Source organism: Cnephaeus nilssonii, assembly GCF_951640355.1.
Source record: "Cnephaeus nilssonii genome assembly, chromosome: 10".
In the NCBI taxonomy this organism is placed as follows: domain Eukaryota; kingdom Metazoa; phylum Chordata; class Mammalia; order Chiroptera; family Vespertilionidae; genus Cnephaeus; species Cnephaeus nilssonii.
The window spans coordinates 10,582,258-10,600,096 of NC_137081.1; the positions used below are offsets into that span (position 1 = coordinate 10,582,258).

General features: G+C 42.0%; 1 protein-coding gene across 1 annotated transcript; it reads right to left on the minus strand.

Moving 5' to 3' along the window:
• Positions 1 to 9,940: 9,940 nt before the first annotated feature.
• On the minus strand, positions 9,941 to 12,749 carry LOC307106532 (T-cell surface glycoprotein CD1a-like; the record flags this gene model as incomplete). Its single annotated transcript, XM_079783097.1, has 6 exons — positions 12,673 to 12,749; positions 12,018 to 12,281; positions 11,274 to 11,552; positions 10,782 to 11,060; positions 10,359 to 10,452; positions 9,941 to 9,983 (listed from the first exon to the last, which is right to left on the minus strand). The coding sequence occupies exons 1-6, from the start codon at positions 12,728 to 12,730 to the stop codon at positions 9,941 to 9,943; spliced, it is 1,017 nt and encodes a 338-aa protein (XP_079639223.1). The 5' UTR covers positions 12,731 to 12,749.
• Between the last annotated feature and the right edge of the window lie 5,090 nt (positions 12,750 to 17,839).

Below are 17,839 nucleotides of genomic sequence, written 5' to 3' on the forward strand. Positions count from 1 at the left end.
GCCAGCTGGTTTGCCCTGAAGGATGTCCCGGATCAGGGTGGGGGTTCCCTTGGGGCGAGGGGCCTGTGGTGGTTTGCAGGCTGGCCACGCCCCCAGGGGACCCAAGTGGAGGCCCTGGTATCTGGGATTTATTTATCTTCTACAATTGAAACTTTGTAGCCTAGAGCGGAGCCAAGCCTTCTGCTCACTCCGGGGTGATAGCCATTTCTGTTGTGATTTATTTATCTTCTATAATTGAAACTTTGTAGCCTTAAGCAGAGGCCTGGACTGACCAGGGTGTGTGGAAAGCTTGGCTTCCTCCATCACCGGGGAAACCCAAGCCTCCCTCCTGCTCTCTCCATGGCCACAGCCATCTTGATTGGGTTAATTTGCATAATCACACCTGATTGGCTGGTGGGCTTGGCTTGCGGGTGTAGTGGAGTGATGGTTAATTTGCATATTACTCTTTTATTAGACAGGACATTTTATTAATACCAACCTAATCAGATGTTTTCTTACCTCAGTAAAAACTGTGTTTTAAGGAACTTTTAAAAACAATTAAATCTTTATTAATGGAAGTATTATATATATCCCACATTACCCCCATAACCCCTTCTAGAATGCCCTCCCCTCTCTCGCCCCCTCATCCAACCCAGGCCTTCATCGCCCTATTGTCTGTGTCCACAGGTTATGCACATATGCATACAAGTTCTTTGGTTGATCTCTTCCTCTGAGATTCTGCAGTCTGTTCTATGCTTCTATGTCTCTGGATCTATTTTGTTCATCAATTTATTTTGTTCATTAGATTCCAGACATGAGTGAGACCATGTGATACTTGTCTTTCTCTGACTGGCTTATTTCGCTTAGCGTAATACTCTCCGGGTCCCTCCATGTTGTCTCAAAGAGTAAGAGACAGTATGGAGGGACCTGCTGCATGGTATTCCATGGTATAAATGTTCCCCAGCTTTTTTATCCACTCACCTACTGATGGCACTTGGGCTGTTTCCAGAGGTTAGCTATTGTAAATTGCCCTCCTGTGAACATAGGGGTGCATCTATTCTTTCTGATTGGTGTTTCTGGTTTCTTAGGATATATTCCTAGAAGTGGGATCACTGGGTCAAATGGCAGTTCCATATTTAATTTTTTGAGGAAACTCCATGTTGTTTTCCGTAGTGGCTGCACCAGCCTGCATTCCCAGCAGCAGTGCACGAGGGTTCCTTTTCTCCACATCCTCGCCAGCACTTGCCATACTTTTTACAATATCAATCCAGATAAATAATTTTATATGAATGTATTTTTGCAATTCTTTTTAAAAAATCCTCACCCGAGATATATTTTTATTGATTTTAGAGAGAGAGAAACATTGATTGCTGCCTCCTGCATTGGCCCCGACTGGGTTTCAAACCCACAGCCTCGGTATGTGCCCTGACCATGATCGAACCTGAAACCTTTCAGTGTATGGGACAGTGCTCCAAGCAGCTGAGTCATCTGGCCAGGGCCTTTGCAATTCTTGTCTAATATTTTATTTGAAGTATTTTGTCAAGAAACCAAGTACTATCCAGTAATTAAATCATCAGTTATTTCTTTTCAAAAGTAGTAACTGTCGCCCTAGCCAGTTTTACTCAGTGGTTGGAGCACCGTCCCATACAACAAAAAGGTGCTGGTTCAGTTCTGGTCAGGGCACATGCAGGTTGCAGGTTCAGGCCCTGATCAGGGTGCAAGCAACTAATCAGTGTTTCTTACTCACATCGATGTTTCTCCCTCTCTTTCTCCTTCCTTCTCTTTCTCTCTCTCTCTCTCTCTCTCTCTCTCTCTCTCTCTCTCTCTCTCTCTCTCCCACCCCCATTCTTAAAATCAATTTTTAAAAATAAAATTTAAATTTTAAAAGAAGATAACTTCAAAAAATTAAATAATTAAAAACCTAGGACTCTCCCAGCTGGTGTGGCTCAGTGGGTGAAAATTGACCTATGATCTGTCAGGACACATGCCTGGGTTGCGGTCTCAATCCCTAGTAGAGGGCATGTAGGAGGCAGCTGATCAGTGATTCTCTCTCATTATTTATGTTTCTGTCTCTTTCTCCCTCTCCCTGCCTCTCATATATATATATATATATATATATATATATATATATATATATATTAAAAATAGAAAACTAGCCTTACCCGGTTTGGTTCAGTGGATAGAGCATTGGCCTGTGGACTGAAGGGTCCTGGGTTTGATTCCGATTAAGGGCACGTACCTTGGTTGCAGGTTCCTCCCCTGCCCTGGCCCTGGTCAGGGCTCATGCATGCAGGAGGCAACCAGTTGATGTGTTTCTCTCATATTGATGTTCCTCCCTGTCTTTCCCTCTCTCTTCCACTCTCTCTCTAAATCAATGGGAAAATATCTTCGAATGAGGATTAAAAGAAAGAAAAAGAAAAATGTAGTCTCAGAGAGTAAAAATAGAGGAGTGTGTCATCTTAACAGCAGCATATCCAAATACATTTGTGGGCTGAAAAGTACTCAATGAGTTAAGTTTCTATTTTATTCAAGAAACAACTTAAATGATGTAATTTTTAAATGTAATAATATGTTTCATGTAACCCAATGTATCAGACATATGTCATTTCAACATGTAGTCAATATAAAACATTATTCATGAGGTATTTTGCATTCCTTTTATGTACGAGGTTGCCTGAATCCGGTGTATATTTCAACTGATGGCACATCTCAATTCTGACTGGCCACATTTCCAGTGTTCAGAGCCACATAGTGAACAGAGCAGATCTAGACCCTTCCAGGCAAGGCATGGGGCTAGTATCGCCATAGGTCCCACCCAGAGAGAGGGCATTGCCATCTATTGAACACGTACTGTGTGCCAGGCACAGGGATTTATCTCATCAAGTCCCAACGACAAGGCTGGGGGGTAGAGGTGTTCAACCCATCTCTTAGCTGAGACAACTAAGGCTCAGAGGGGTGACGTCACACAGTGGCTGGAACCAAGGTCCGCTGCCCCAGGCCCCTGCTGCCAGAGCCCTCAGGTGGAGGCGTGGGCCACGAGAGGACCAACGAGGTGGCAGCTGGAGCTGGGCCTGTCTTCATGAGCCATGTGCTCAGAAAAAATTGTAGTCTGGAGAGGAGTGCTTACTAAGTCCTCACCCATCATCGGAAGTTGGTTTGAAAGTCAGTGAGCCAATAGGAAGCTACCCAGTGTTGATTGCTAGCTAGCAGTGAGGAGCCCTTTGGTTTTCTGCACAGTATTTGTCACATGATCTCCCTTTACCACAGGTATCATCCTTCCTTTCATCATCACTGTGTCATAGTCCCAGAGATCCTAAAATGACGGTGCATGGGTTTCCTCCTTTGCTTTTGTGATGTGGTTGTCGTGTGGACTTGGTCCGGGTTAGTAGTTTGCCACGAGCAGAATCCATTGAATAACAATCCGTAGTCACAGAATCTTGCGACTGACATTTTCTTTATGTAGTTGGCACTGAGATGTTACCTACAGGTTTTGCTAGCTGTCTGTCCAACATTCCACACAGTGGGGAACACAGGCAGAGGAGAGCTTTGGGGAATGAGCATCAGGAACCTTTGAAAAATCCATCCAGTTTGGAGTTAGGCTCATCCTAGTACAGTTACTGCCAATGTCATGTGTCGACAGTACGTCATGTCTGGGTATGTGGGAGTAAAATGAAGGAGCAGCTCTTTTAAAAAGTGACTTTCAGCAAACTGTGTTGGTAACAAGCATCCTTCTGAGGTCTTCATATACTACCTTACGATGCAATGATTTAATGTTCTTATACATATTAAAGGGAGAAAAAATTTAAATACTTGTTAAAGGGGTACAGTTTAGAGGGTTACTATGTCAGTTTATCCAGACATATCCCATCAAGGAAGACCTAGTGGTAGCAATACATCTTCTGAAAGGACTTCTTATACTCATGCAACTTTAAAATATCTAAGTAATCAAAAGCATGCCCAGTTCAAGTTAAAATGGAGATGTATTTAGGGAATTTAGATAAATTCAAACATAAGTCTGTCAGGTGAGTTGGTGACACCAATGAATTTTGTTTCCTTTTTGTTCAAAACCAATTTACTTAGAGTTAGTCCATGTGACTTCTAAGTCAGTAATAGCCCAGTTATTCAGGATCTAAATGTTCTGATCGGTTTACTGAGAACTTGGATTCTTTGTCTTTGACTTTGCCATTTCACCAGAGGACTGCTCTATCAGAAGTACAGGAACGGTAAAACTGAAGTCAGGTGAGTTAGTTTAAAAGACAGGAGAAGAAGTTAGAGACAAGGTTGAAAAACACACAGGCCTGTTTTTGGATGAGTTGAGTTCTGTTAAATCCGCGTTCTTTTCTTTGCCTCACACTTAACTTTCTTGTGTCTCCATCCCTACAAGTTACAAGGGTATTTTACAGCTAGAATGCCACTTTGTAAAGTTTTTTCTTTTATACCCTCTTGTGCATGTTTGTCTAATTCACATTTTTCTGTAGAGTTTCCTATATCCTTAATCTAAGTAATTTAAAATAGGAATGGGATAACTTTATTCTTTACACAGTCTTGTAAATGGAACTTGTACTGTCTGGTTGTAAGGACAATGTGAATTTGTAGGTAAATGAATTGTATGGCAACCAAGCATATCCCGTGGATTTGGGAGAAATAGAGCCTGAGATATGAAGAAGAAGAAAAAAAGGTACAAGGTACAAACAACTTTAACTGCCAGTGCCAAAGGGCTAATTTTAAACATAGGAACTTTATCACAGTCTTGAAAAAGTACTAATCTTAGGTCCATTTCTCTTTATTTAATCCTTAGTTCTCAAGTGGTTGAATTTTTTTTTTTTGATGGGTCTCAATATTGTTTTATAAAATTACATTCTATAATTGTTATTCTATAGAAAACTATACAGGAAGTAAGTAAATTAGAATAACTTCAATGGGAATATAATTTACATTTTTAAAATTTTTAAATAAATGTGTTTCCATTGCAGTAAAAGAAATAGGTGGCATGTATATTTTGGCAATAGGAGCTGTTCTGTGGTTATTTACTTTATCAGTCTTAAGTTATTTTTTTAACCTTAAAGAATTTGTTTTGATAGAAACATGTAAATTTACTGGTTTTGATCATGACTATGTTGCTTGTCATATTTTTTTGTGAGCAGTTATGTTTTTAAAAATAACTCTTTTTCCTTTTTGGTTAATATTGTGAGCATGGATGCGAAAATTATTTTTGTTCTAGATTCTTCATTTTGTTTAAAATGTTTCTTACACTTATGACAAGCCAAATCCGCCTTTTAGAAGGTGCTATTGCTACCTGTGGAATAACTGGCAACAAGACAGGCTTTTTCTTTTCAATGGTTAGCTTTTACCTGAAGGTATTAAAAAAAATGCCAGAATTTGTAGCTTTCAGTATGTCCAAGATTAGGACTGGGTTGTCAAGATTTTCTTTTCTTAAAGGACATAATAGGAAAATTGCCACTACTGAATTTACTGTACTATTCTAAATGTTAAGATTCATTCCTTGAGAAACCAAGATGGCGGCAAAGGTAAACTACTAAACTGCCGCCTCGCACAACAATTTCAAAACTACAACTAAAACACAAAACATCTATCACCCAGAACCACAGGAAAGCTGGCTGAGTGGAAGTTCTACAACTAGAAGGAAAGAGAAAAGAGCACAAGCGCTAAAAAGCTGAGGTACGGAGGCACACGAATCTGGCTGGTGGCGGGCAACTGGGCGTGCTCCTTTTTTTCAACCCGAAGGAAGACAAGCTCCCGATCACTCTGAAATCCAGTTTCTGGGGACATGCGGGGGACCCAGACGCCTATGGGGAGAAGCTGGACTGTTGGCCATCAGGTCGGAAAGTGAGAGTGACTTTTTTGCAGAGGTGCGCCCAGCAATCATTGTTTACTGCGCTGGAGCGTGGGACGCGGGGACTTGGAAATGCGGAAAGGCAGAGAAGGCAGACTAGCACCCATCGCTGTTTGCCACGCCCTAGCCTAGTGATGCCCTGAGACCCCGCCCCGCACAATCTACAAACACACCCAAGCTCTGCGCAGCAGCTTTTGCATATAAATGCCCTGCCCTGTTGAAGCTTAACCAAATAAACTGCAGCACCAGTGAGACTGCTCCAAAACCGCCAAAGCCCAAGCAAAGAGGAGAAAACTGTAGTTCTTGCTGTTGCTCCTGCTGGGTGGCCTCAGACAGTAGCTGACCTGCACCCCATTGGAGAACCAGACACTAGTGTATCTAGTGGTCTCTGTGAGACGACACCAGATTTCAACTACTCTCATAAGGGACACATTCAAGAGGCAGACTCAGTGAGCACCAAAGCCCTACTGGAACAAGTCCTGTCCCTTAAGCATGTCTCCACCACAGCAATTCTTCCGTTATAGACACAGTGGGTCCTCACAGCCAATTGGCCTTGAAGTCAATTCCTCCCAGTGACACCAACAAAAATCAATACTTAACTACAACAAGGCTGTACACACAGTCCACAAAGGGGTGCACCAAGAGTGTCCACCTCAGATAACTGGGAGGCTGACCCATTGAACCATATATGACACCTAAGCACACAAAGCCACCCTACCGACTCAAGGAAGCAGCGAAAATGAGGAGACAAGGAAACAGATCACAAACGAAAGAAATGGAGGAGAACAAACGACTGGATATAGAGTTCAAAACCACGGTTATAAGGTTTTTCAAGAATTTCCTAGAAAAGGCCGATAAATTTAACGAGACCCTCGAGGATATGAAAAAGGACCAACTAGAAATTAAACATACACTGACTGAAATAAAAAATATTATACAGAGACCCAACAGCAGACTAGAGGAACCCAAGAATCAAGTCAAAGATTTGGAATACAAAGAGGCAAAGGACACTCCTCCAGAGAAGCAAGAAGAGAAGAGAATCTAGAAAGTTGAAGATAGTGTAAGGAGCCTGTGGGACAACTTCAAGCATACCAACATCAGAATTATGGGGGTGCCAGAAGAAGAGAGAGAGCAAGATACTGAAAACCTATTTGAAGAAATAATGACCAAAAACTTCCCCCACCTGGTGAAAGAAATAGACTTCAAGTCCAGGAAGTGCACAGAACCCCAAACAAAAGGAATGCAAAGAGGACCACACCAAGACACATCATAATTAAAATGCCTAGGGCAAAAGACAAAGAGAGAATCTTACAAGCAGCAAGAGAAAAACAGTTAGTTACCTACAAGGGAGAACCCATATGATTATCAGCTGATTTCTCAACAGAAATTATGCAGGCCAGACGGGAATGGCAAGAAATATTCAAAGTGATGAATAGCAAGAACCTACAACCAACATTACTCTACCCAGCAAAGTTATCATTCAGAATTGAAGGGCAGATAAAGAGCTTCACAGATAAGAAAAAGCTAAAGGAGTTCATCACCACAAAACCAGTATTATATGAAATGCTGAATGGTATTCTTTAAGAAGAGGAGGAAGAAGAAAAAAGTAAAGATAAAAATTATGAACAACAAATACATATCTATCAACAAGTGAATCTAAAAGTCAAGTGAATTAAAAATCTGAGGAACAGAATAAACTGGTGAATATAATAGAATCAGGGACATAGAATGGGAGTGGATTGATAATTCTCAGGGGGAAAGGGGTGTCTGTGTGGTGGGTACGGGAAGAGACTGGACAAAAGTCGTACACCTATGGATGAGGACAGTGGGGAGGAGGTAAGGGCAGAGGGTGGGGTGGGAACCAGGTGGAGGGGAGCTATGGGGGGAAAAAAGGAGAAACAATTGTAATAATCTGAACAATAAAGATTTATTAAATTAAAAAAAAAGCCCAAAATAATATAATCAAAATATAAAAAGAAAAAAAAAAAAGATTAATTCCTTGATACTTGGACCAGTGGAGTGAACCAGACCAGTGGAAGTGCTGAATTTACATTAAGCTAAGAATACTTAACTCCACACTTTAAGGTTTAAGTTTTACTCTGCCTTACATTAATGATAGGCAGAGCAGCCCTTAATAATATATTTTGTTTATGCAATCCTGTTGAAGAATATAATTTACTAGTGGCCTGGTGCACGAAATTTGTTCATGGGGATGGGGGGTTCCCTCAGCCCAGCCTGCACCTTCTCCAATTGGGGACCCCTTGGGGGATGTCTGACTGCCTAAACCAGCAGTCAGACATCCCTCTTGCAATCCGGGACCGCTGGCTTCTAACTGCTTCCTGCCTGCCTGCCTGATCGCCCCTAACCTCTCTGCCTGCCTGCCTGATTGTCCCTAACTGCCCTCCCCTGCCAGCCTGATCTCACGCCCAACTCCTCTCCCCTGCCAACCTGATCTTGCCCCAACTACCCTCCCCTGCCAGCCTAATCTTGCCCCCAACTGCCCTCCCCTGCCAGCCCAGTTGCCCCCAACTGCCCTCCCCTGCCGACCTGTTCTTGCCCCCAACTGCCCTTCCCTACTGGCCTGATTGCCCTAACTGCCTCTGCCTTGACCTCCACCACCATGGCTTTGTCCAGAAGGAAGTCGGACTTCCGGAAGGTGGCCGGTCGACCCAGTCTAATTAGCATATTACCCTTTTATTAGTATAGATAGATTATATAAGATAGGATTGCTTAAATGGGGGAGGGGGAAAGCCATTTTCAGCAGGAGGAGATGCTCTTGGCAGACAAAAACACATAATCCTTATATCTGGACTGATAGCCAGCCATATGCACTATACTGCCAAACCAGTCATTAAAAAATTGAACCACTTTCTTACACCTTACACCCAACAGCTGTTGCTCTTAAAACCCCTCCACAACCCTCACATTATGTTCTGCCTTCGCAGTTCACCCAGATTAGGTTCTGATTGGTCGGTTTCTATGCCAATCAGCATCAAAAGCTCCGCTTCCTAGGCAGGCATTGGCTCCTCGCAGTTCACCCAGATTTGGTTCTAATTGGTTGGTTTCTATGCCAGTCAGCCTAAAAAGCTCCGTCTCCTAGGCAGCCATCTTGTGAGGGCGTGAGGGTTAATTTGAATATTACCTCTTTATTATATAGGATTTCTTAAAAAGTTTGTATCTTTCATCTCTGTTGAAGGTGTTTAAATCTTTTTTAATAGCAATTTTTAAAAATTTCATTTTTCTAATAAAATTCTTCCAAAAAACAGCATTTCCAATGGTGATAAATATTGTTACTATGTACTTATGTATTCCCTGTATTGGAACACTTGTTACTGCCTCACAAGAAAATAGAACTTTTATGTTAAAAATAAAGTCTGTTCTTCTTGAGTTTTTTCCTGTGTATTTTTATGAATATAGCCTCAAATTTTTTTCATACACCTCAACGCTGAATAAACTTATAAATAGTATATTCTTTTTCACAAATTGATGGAAAAATGCATTTGTGTTAAGTAGCAGGATATATAATATTGTCACTTGTTACTTCATTGCTCTAGAACTTCAGGTACCTGATGTTTGTGGTAAATGCTAAGCAAACTTAACACAGGCTTTTATTGACAGCATATTACATACAGTTATACATTTTGTAAATGATACAAATTTTAAAAAGACATAGACTTTGCTCTCAAGCTTAAAAATGAGAAACTGAAAAGGGGCCTACATGACTGCAACAACGGATAAAAAGTGAGAAGTAGATTCAGCAAAGTTCACTGAAAAGTGTGTGGGAGTTCAGATGCTGCTTCCACTTGTGAATCAGGGAAGGCCCCCATAAAGAAGTGTCATCTGAAACGGGCCTGAGATTGATCAGTTTTTCAATATGTAACAGTTGCTAGGATCTCATTTTATCCAGAGTTAAAATAAGAGTTTTGTAATCTCAGAACCAGGTCAGAAAGCAAGTCCTGCAAGATTACCTTTAGCTTATATTAATAACTAATCATTAAACACACAAATAACAAAACATAAACAACCTAAGTTGTACATGGAGAGCTGAACGGACATTATCGCCGTGCTGCATTTAAATATGTCTGGGACCCCAGGGCTGCTGGCATCTCACTCCAAAGAAAGAACATTGGCAGGAGGCTCACAGTGTGACCTGATAAGAAGAGAGAGGAAAGTCACTCTGCATGAGCTGGAGGTGAGAACTGAAAGTAAAAGGAAGGGGCTGAGGAAAGAAGAACTAAGGAGGTGAGGAAGGAGAGAGAGAGAGAGAGAGAGAGAGAGAGAGAGAGAGAGAGAGAGAGAGAGAGAAAAGAAGAAGAAGAAGAAGAAGAAGAAGAAGAAGAAGAAGAAGAAGAAGAAGAAGAAGAAGAAGAAGAAGAAGAAGCAGCCACTTCTGTCTCAGTGGCTTCCACCTCCAGAAAGGTGGGAAGACAGGGAGTGGATGAAAGGTGGGAAGACAGGGAGTGGATGAAAGGTGGGAAGACAGGGAGTGGATGAAAGAACAGGAAAGAGGGGCACAAAAACTCACCAGCGCTTCCTAAGCCCAAATGCAAGAGCTGTCAGGAGCACCAGGGGCACCATCACTGCCAAGATGATCCAGCCCAGGGAGCTACGGTGATGTTCTGTGGGTTTGGGTGCACACAGGTGTCATTTCAAACCCACCCCCTGTTTACTGCATTTCCCTGGTCTGCCTTCTTTATTAGAGTGTTCGCCTCACTAATCTTTGTTCTTGTTTCCTCTCTGCTCCCTCTTCAGAGTTGAATCTTTCATCTAACCCTCAACATCTTCCTACATCTGCAGGTCTCTCATTTTCAGCTCTTCTATTTATTGGATTAATTCTCTCCATTTTGGGGTTTGGAGGCCAGAAATCCCAAATGTTTTACTTGGCTCTCCTGCTCTGCTTGTGGACCATCCACTCCCATTCCCAGTGTGGGCCCCAGGTTCTTCTTACCCAAGTAGAGGATGATGTCCTGGCCTCCGAGGCTGCTATGTCTCACCCGGCAATATAGGCCAGATGTCTCAGTGGCTTCCACCTCCAAGAAAACCTGAAGGTACCATGTCCCATCAGCATTGGGCAAGATACCACTCTGTTGTTTGCCCTGCTGTATCTGTTCACCTCGCATCCACTTTACCCAAATTGGCTTTGGATGGAAGCCAGAGACATGGCAAACCAGCATCTGACGGTCAGGACCAGGATTGGGGCCAGTGGACAGCCAGGCCTCTGGTTTTACTGCAGAGGACAGGAAAGATACTCAGATAAGGACTAACACAGACTTGGAGGTTCATATCTTTACATCAGTTTAGACGGACACATTTATCACATGCTGGGAATTCGTCACACATTATCCTTTTCCCTTTTAATCCCTTATCCTCAATTTAAAGGGAATGTGGGAATGTGTAATTTTAGAATAGATAATGCTTGGAGGAAGGATATGGGACTGACCTTCTCTCTGAAGATCTGCCTTCCCTGCATCAAGGATACTCAAGAGTAAGCGTGGGCAGGTGTCACTGAGAATCCTCTGTATTGTTTCCTTGCTGGTGTGATACTTATTGACTAGTCTGCACACATCCTGAGCTCTTGTTCCACTCTTTGGAGATGGCAGCCATGAATTGTTTTGGAAGTGCAAGAGATCTAATCCTTGATAAGCGAATCGATGGAAGCCTCCTATGGCTCCCCCAGGGTCCAACTCACAGCCCAATGTTACCTGAATCTCAAAGGGATCTAGGAAAGAGGAGTTGTACATTAGAGGAAAGAGGGAATAAAAAGATGAAATTAGTGGAAGCAAAAAAAGGAAATAGAAGTAATTTGGGGGATTTGAGGTAATGGAACAACGTTTGGTTTGATCAGAAGTTCAGAAAACGTGTAATTGGTAGTAGTTGAAGGTGGAGGAAAAAGTGAATGACTTCTTTTTTTGGAAATAGAAGTGAGCAAATTGTTTTCAATGGTTGGCTTTTATGTCACCAGAATTGACATAAATTGTGAGAGCAAGAGAATAAGGAAGCAGATAGTGTGAGAGTTGTGATTATAATAACCCAGGGTGAATGAAATGCAATAGGTTACAATAACTGTACAGACAGAGAATGCTGAAGAGAATGGATGTGAGGGAAAATTGGGTTAAGGAATTCATGAAGACATACACCCCTCACCCAGCACATTGCACTTCCTCATTTTGTTAATTGAACTTACATTTAAACTTCCATTGATGGGCGTATCTGTGAGTTATTTGAGGCATTGCAATGGAGAACCCACGGAAGAATTCTTCCAGTTCTTTTATTTCTTCCTTGCTCAAGTTGCCCTTGGACCAAGGTCGCAGGAAAATAATTCTGCCAGAGTTGTCCCAGCCATGAGTCTGCAAGTCACCCAACCAAGCAGAGCTCTGATTTCTCACCCAGGAATGGTTGTAGAAGGATGAGCTGTGGATCATTTTGAAGGAGATCTCCTCCTGGAAGGCTGTGGCAAAAGATCAGATAGAATGAGGAGGGGAAAAGGCATCGGGAAGGAGAGAGAATGAAGAAAGGTGCCAGGAAGGAAACACTCAGAATCTGGACATAAGGGAAGCCATGGCTACCTCAGCAGCATTCAGCTGCCCAGGGCCCATGCTTTACAAACAACCTTCAGAAGGGCACAGGGTCCCAGAATATGGGATCCTCAGGTCTGTGCTGACATTCTCCTCTCCAGGTATGTTCTGAGGACGCCGCCCCACACAGAAACATACACACACACACACACACACACACACACAATCACAACACACACAACACACACACACACACACACACACACACACACACACACACACACACCCTTTTGCACCCAACAGGACAGTGGCCAGAGTTCTTACCATCTTCATTGTCACCAGCTGCGAGAACAGCTAGCAGTGGAATGTACAAAAGCAGCATTTCCTTTACAGATGTTATTTCTTTCTCAGGAAAGTTTGCCTTTGGCTTCTGTTTTAAATAAAACTACACACTCCCTCTCTTCTGACTTCCTTCTTCTACCAACAGACCAAAAAAAGTGCTCCTTCTCTAAACTCTAGACACTGATTCAACCTCTCATTTCCCTCCAGTTCTGACTTTCAACTTCTCCCCTTGTTACCAGCCTTCATTCTGTTCATCTGTCTCTAACTCAGCCTCTGTGGACTAAGTCTCATGTGGCATTGAAAAGTCAGTTTACCTCTGGGGACATTTCCTTCTCATTCAGACAATGAAAGCTTAAAGCCAAATGGCTTTCCAATTCCCACCTGATGTTCTGTTGTCCCTGCTCTTCCCTGTCACTCTGTCCTTTTCTCGCCAGATTTAAATTTTCTTCAAATACTCTCTTCTTCTGTCTAAGCCCCACCCCATTGTATCATATCTCTGACATCTCATTGGTTGTTTTGATTTTCAGAATCTCCTATGGTTGCCGTGTATAACAGTATAAACTACTACTCCATTATCCTTAGGGAAGAACCAGTAGCCATCACAGAGACCACAGGAACCTGGAAACATAAAGAAAAATCTCCGCTGACTTGCATTGATATATGCCCAAATGAATACTTACCCAAAAGTCACTTAGCACCTGCCAGGATACAAGCATCTTGTGACACTCGGGAATATCTAGTGGTCTACAGGCAATCACTTTATTCAGGAGCTTTTATTCTACTTACGAAGGAAGCACACAAACTGAGGACTATAAGCCTTGGTGTGCCGGGTTTTATTATAATGTACAGACTAGAGAAAACAAGCCTTCTTGAAACAAAGTCCCAGCCCTTAACTGATGTTGTCCACTCAGAATCTTGGCTCCAGTGAAGTGCTCAGGGTGTTAGGTCCGTATACCTCTGCTGTACTGGGTCCCCAACTCTAGCCGAATGCCTCCTGGCAAGGTGCTCAATGAGTAAGTTTGAATGATTGAATAATTTGGTTCAGGCATCCAATTATTTTTTTCATTACACTGATTTTTAACATTATTGTTTAAGGTATCAGAAATCTTTGCTTGTATTTCTACTTGGTGAAATGACAATCTTACACAGATTTATTTAGGATTAAAATATATGCTAATAAGCCTCAAGTTTACACAGAGGGTTATGCTGTAAATCTCCTATTATAAGTTTTAAAAAACAGTGATAATTTGTGGGAAATTAAATTAATAGAATATTCTGGAGTTCTTTATCCAACATTTCCTTCTTATTGGCCCTGCTGGGATCTTCCAGCTTATTTTATCATACACGGGTCTTTGCTGGCCATGCTGACCTTGTTCTTCCATGCTTATCATGTTTATAAGGCTCTTAAAATGATGTTTTCCTTTGGAACTTTAGATAAGTGTTCTCTGGCTATTTTTTTATTTATTTGTATACAAGTAAACAAATTATCTAAGGCTAATTCTTAAAATATTTTGGAAAAAAGTTAAGATTATCTTATCCTAAAACTAAAAAGTCAAAATTTAGGGCAATAAGGGTTAATTTGGGATCAAAATATTACAATTTGGGAAGCACAGATTCAAGCAGAAACCCACATAGTGTCCTGATTACAGGGTGAGAGGAAGGGAATTTTAGGAGAAAAGAATGGAATAATTGCATAAATACAAAAAAAACCCAAAAACTTCTGTTGGTGCTAACAAGCTGATAAGCTAAATTGCTCCATAGCTATTGTAGGGGTTCAGAACAGGCCTCCCCAGAATGGGCCACTTTAGCATTTGTCTTATTTTGAGCCTTAGCGTTTGAATTATGTTGAGCCAAAGACAATTAAGACCCTGCACGCTTATAAGAGACTTTAACTTCTTCCTTAAAGAATTTAAATGAGGGGACTTGCCCATAATAAGCTTTCAGCAGAAACACTGTAAACCAATCTACATGGCAGGGCAGACTACTAGTTACTGAACACCTCGTATTATTAACCATTTGAAGCCCCAAGCTTCCCTACCTCATCTTTACCTCAGACTTGCCTCATAGCCGAAACCGGTTTGGCTCAGTGGATAGAGCGTTGGCCTGTGGACTGAAAGATCCCAGGTTCGATTCCAGTCAAGGGCATGTACCTTGGTTGCGGGCACATCCCCAGGAGGGGGTGTGCAGGAGGCAGCTGATCGATGTTTCTCTCTCACTGATGTTTCTAACTCTCTCTCTCTCCCTTCCTTTTTGTAAAAAATCAATAAAATATATTTTTTTAAAAATTGCCTCATATACCTCAGTTTTACAAAGTGCCATGTGGTCAATCTGACAAGTTCAGTGACAGAAAGTAACCTCACAGGGTGGCCTGATCATAACTTGCTAACTAGGCAGGTCCCAATGGGCAGTCATGCTCCAGGTCTAAAGGTGTATCTTGGCCTTAAGCAAGCTCTGTGCGTTGTTCTTGTGCATATGGGTTAACACACCTTTGAAATGTCAGAAGTACTCTTTTCCAGCCCCTCTCAGGTGTGCCCACCTCACGGAGCACATCATCTTGTTAACCGTCCTGCCCCCCTTTTGGTGCTGGGGACTGCACCCCATGAACTGAGCCACACTGGCCAGGGCAGGACGCCCATGTTCCCCTGTGCCCTCACACCTTCCTGGAAATCCATCCTCTTGATCCACTGGTGCTCAGGCTACAGGCATGCTCATGTTCTAACAGCTGTGACCTGGTGCTTCCTCAAAAATCTGGAATTTCTCTGTCCTCTAAAGCTCTCCTCAGAACCCAGACCGGACCTCCCCTCCCACACACTCACACACTCATCTGAATTCACACTCCCTACCAGCTGTAACCTCAACTTCCCTACTAGAGAAATCCACTGCATCTTACAGTCATGTGCCTTTTACTGGGCTTCTTCCTTTTCTTCCCACTTGGCTTCAAGGTTCTCTATCCTCTTTCTGGCATTCAGCCTCTCTGTGTATCTGATGTGAGTGCTTCTTGCCTTTCACAGCAAGTCTCTTGCCCTAAAAGGATCTTAGGACTGAGAGTCAAGATACATTCCTGGATGAGACACCTGCTGGATGCAGTGAATTGGAAAAAGCACAGCAGCATTCTGGCCTCAGTTTTCTTATCTGTAAAATAACTGGGTTGAAAGAAGTAAATGTTTTCTAATCTTGTCACCGTTCCCTCTAGCATTCTGTGCGTCCTACTGGGCTCCCTTTTCTAACCATCCATGCCCCCTTTCTCCCCATCCATGCCCTCTTCCTCCCCATTTTGCTTTTCCCTCTTTTTTTTAAACTTTACTTTTCAATTAGTTTATGTCAAATATTATTTAGTATTAGTTTTAGGTGTATTAACATAGTGGTAAGACACTCATATCCTTATAAGGTGTTTCTATTTAGTAGTATTAGTTTCAGGTGTACAGCATAGTGATGAGACAATTATGTCCTCACAAAGTGTTCCCTCCAATATTTTCAGTACCCACCTGGCACCTTATATAGTTACTACAGTATTATTAACTATATCCCCTGTGTTGTACTTAACATCCCTGTGACTATTTTGTAACTGTCAATTTTACTTCTTTTTTTAAAAAATATTTTTATTGATTTCACAGAAGAGGGAGAGGGAGAGAGAAATTTAGAAATATCAATGATGAGAGAGAATCATTGGTCAGCTGCCTCCTGCACGCCCCACACGGGGGAGCAAGCCCACAACCCCGGTATGTGTCCTAACCTGAGTCGAACCATGACCTCCTGGTTCATAGGTCGTTGCTCAATCACTGAGCCTCGCCAGCTGGGCTCCATTTTACTTCGTAATCTCTACCTTTTTCACCCATTCCTCCCACCCACCTTCCCTCTGGCAACTGTCAGTCTCTTCCCTGTAGCTATGAGTTTGTTTCAATTTTGTTCTTTAGAGTCCATGTATAAGTGAAGTCATGTGGTACTTATCTTTCTCTGATTGACTTATTTCACTTAGCATAATACCTTCTAGACCCACCCATGCTGTCACAAATGGTAACATTTTGTTCCTTTTTTATGGCCGAGTAATATTCCACTGTATATCTGTACTACCACTTTCTCATCCACTCCTCTGTTGATGGGCACTGGACTTGGTTCCATATGTTGGTCCTTCCTTGTTTCTCCTTCTGCATGTCTTAGCAGGCATTCTCCATTTAGCCTCCAGCACAGTCCCAGCCTCCTCTCCATTCTCTCACAGTCCCTGTCCATTCAATATCATCTCTATCATCTCAGTCTCCTTCCTCACTCACTTTCAACGCTAAAGCATTGTTTTATTGCCTGACCCTTAAATTCCTGTGTGTTATATGTAAATCACAGTTATGGATTTTATTTCTGGAATGATGGCACAAAACATAACTTGAGAAGAATGTGATGGAAAGTACAGAGATGGGATGAGTCTCAAATGTTTTCTTTCCAGCCAGTGTGACTCAGTGGTTGAGCACCGACCCATGAACCTAGAGGTCCCAGGTTCAATTCCTGGTTAGGAAACATTCCCAGGTTGAAGCCTCAGTCCCCATTAGGAGGACGTGCAGGAGGCAGTTGATCGATTTCTCTCTCATTGATGTTTCTATCTTGCTTTCTCTCTCCCTTCCTCTCTCCCTAAAAAAAAATTCAATGAAAGCGTATTTTTAAAAAATCTGTTTTATCTACTATATATTTGCACTACCCTTGTGGCTTTGCTCAATCTGAGCACCAGAATATTGGCTGTAATGATTATGTCAGACCTGGGCAATGAGACCAGTATATCCATGAAAATATTTCAACTGGTTTTTCATTTATAAAGATCCCTAAAGTATTAAAACTAAACCTATACAACAAGCAACAATACACAACACCTATGTGTTAGATATAACCTTAACTCCTCAATTAAAAACTGATGAGAATTCTTGGTCCATGAACATTTATTGGTTGTACTGCTTAATAGTGCTCACCTATTCTAGCAATCACTAGATAGTGATAAAATTCACATACCTGCCAGGTGCCTTTTTTTGTAGATTGCATTTAATATTTTCTTTCTTTTTCTAATTTATTTTGTCAAGGCTCTTATTATCAGATAGAAAGTAGGTGAAGAAACTGTTATATGTTTTTAAGCCGATTTTGATATTACCCTAATATGTTCTGAAAATGCCGC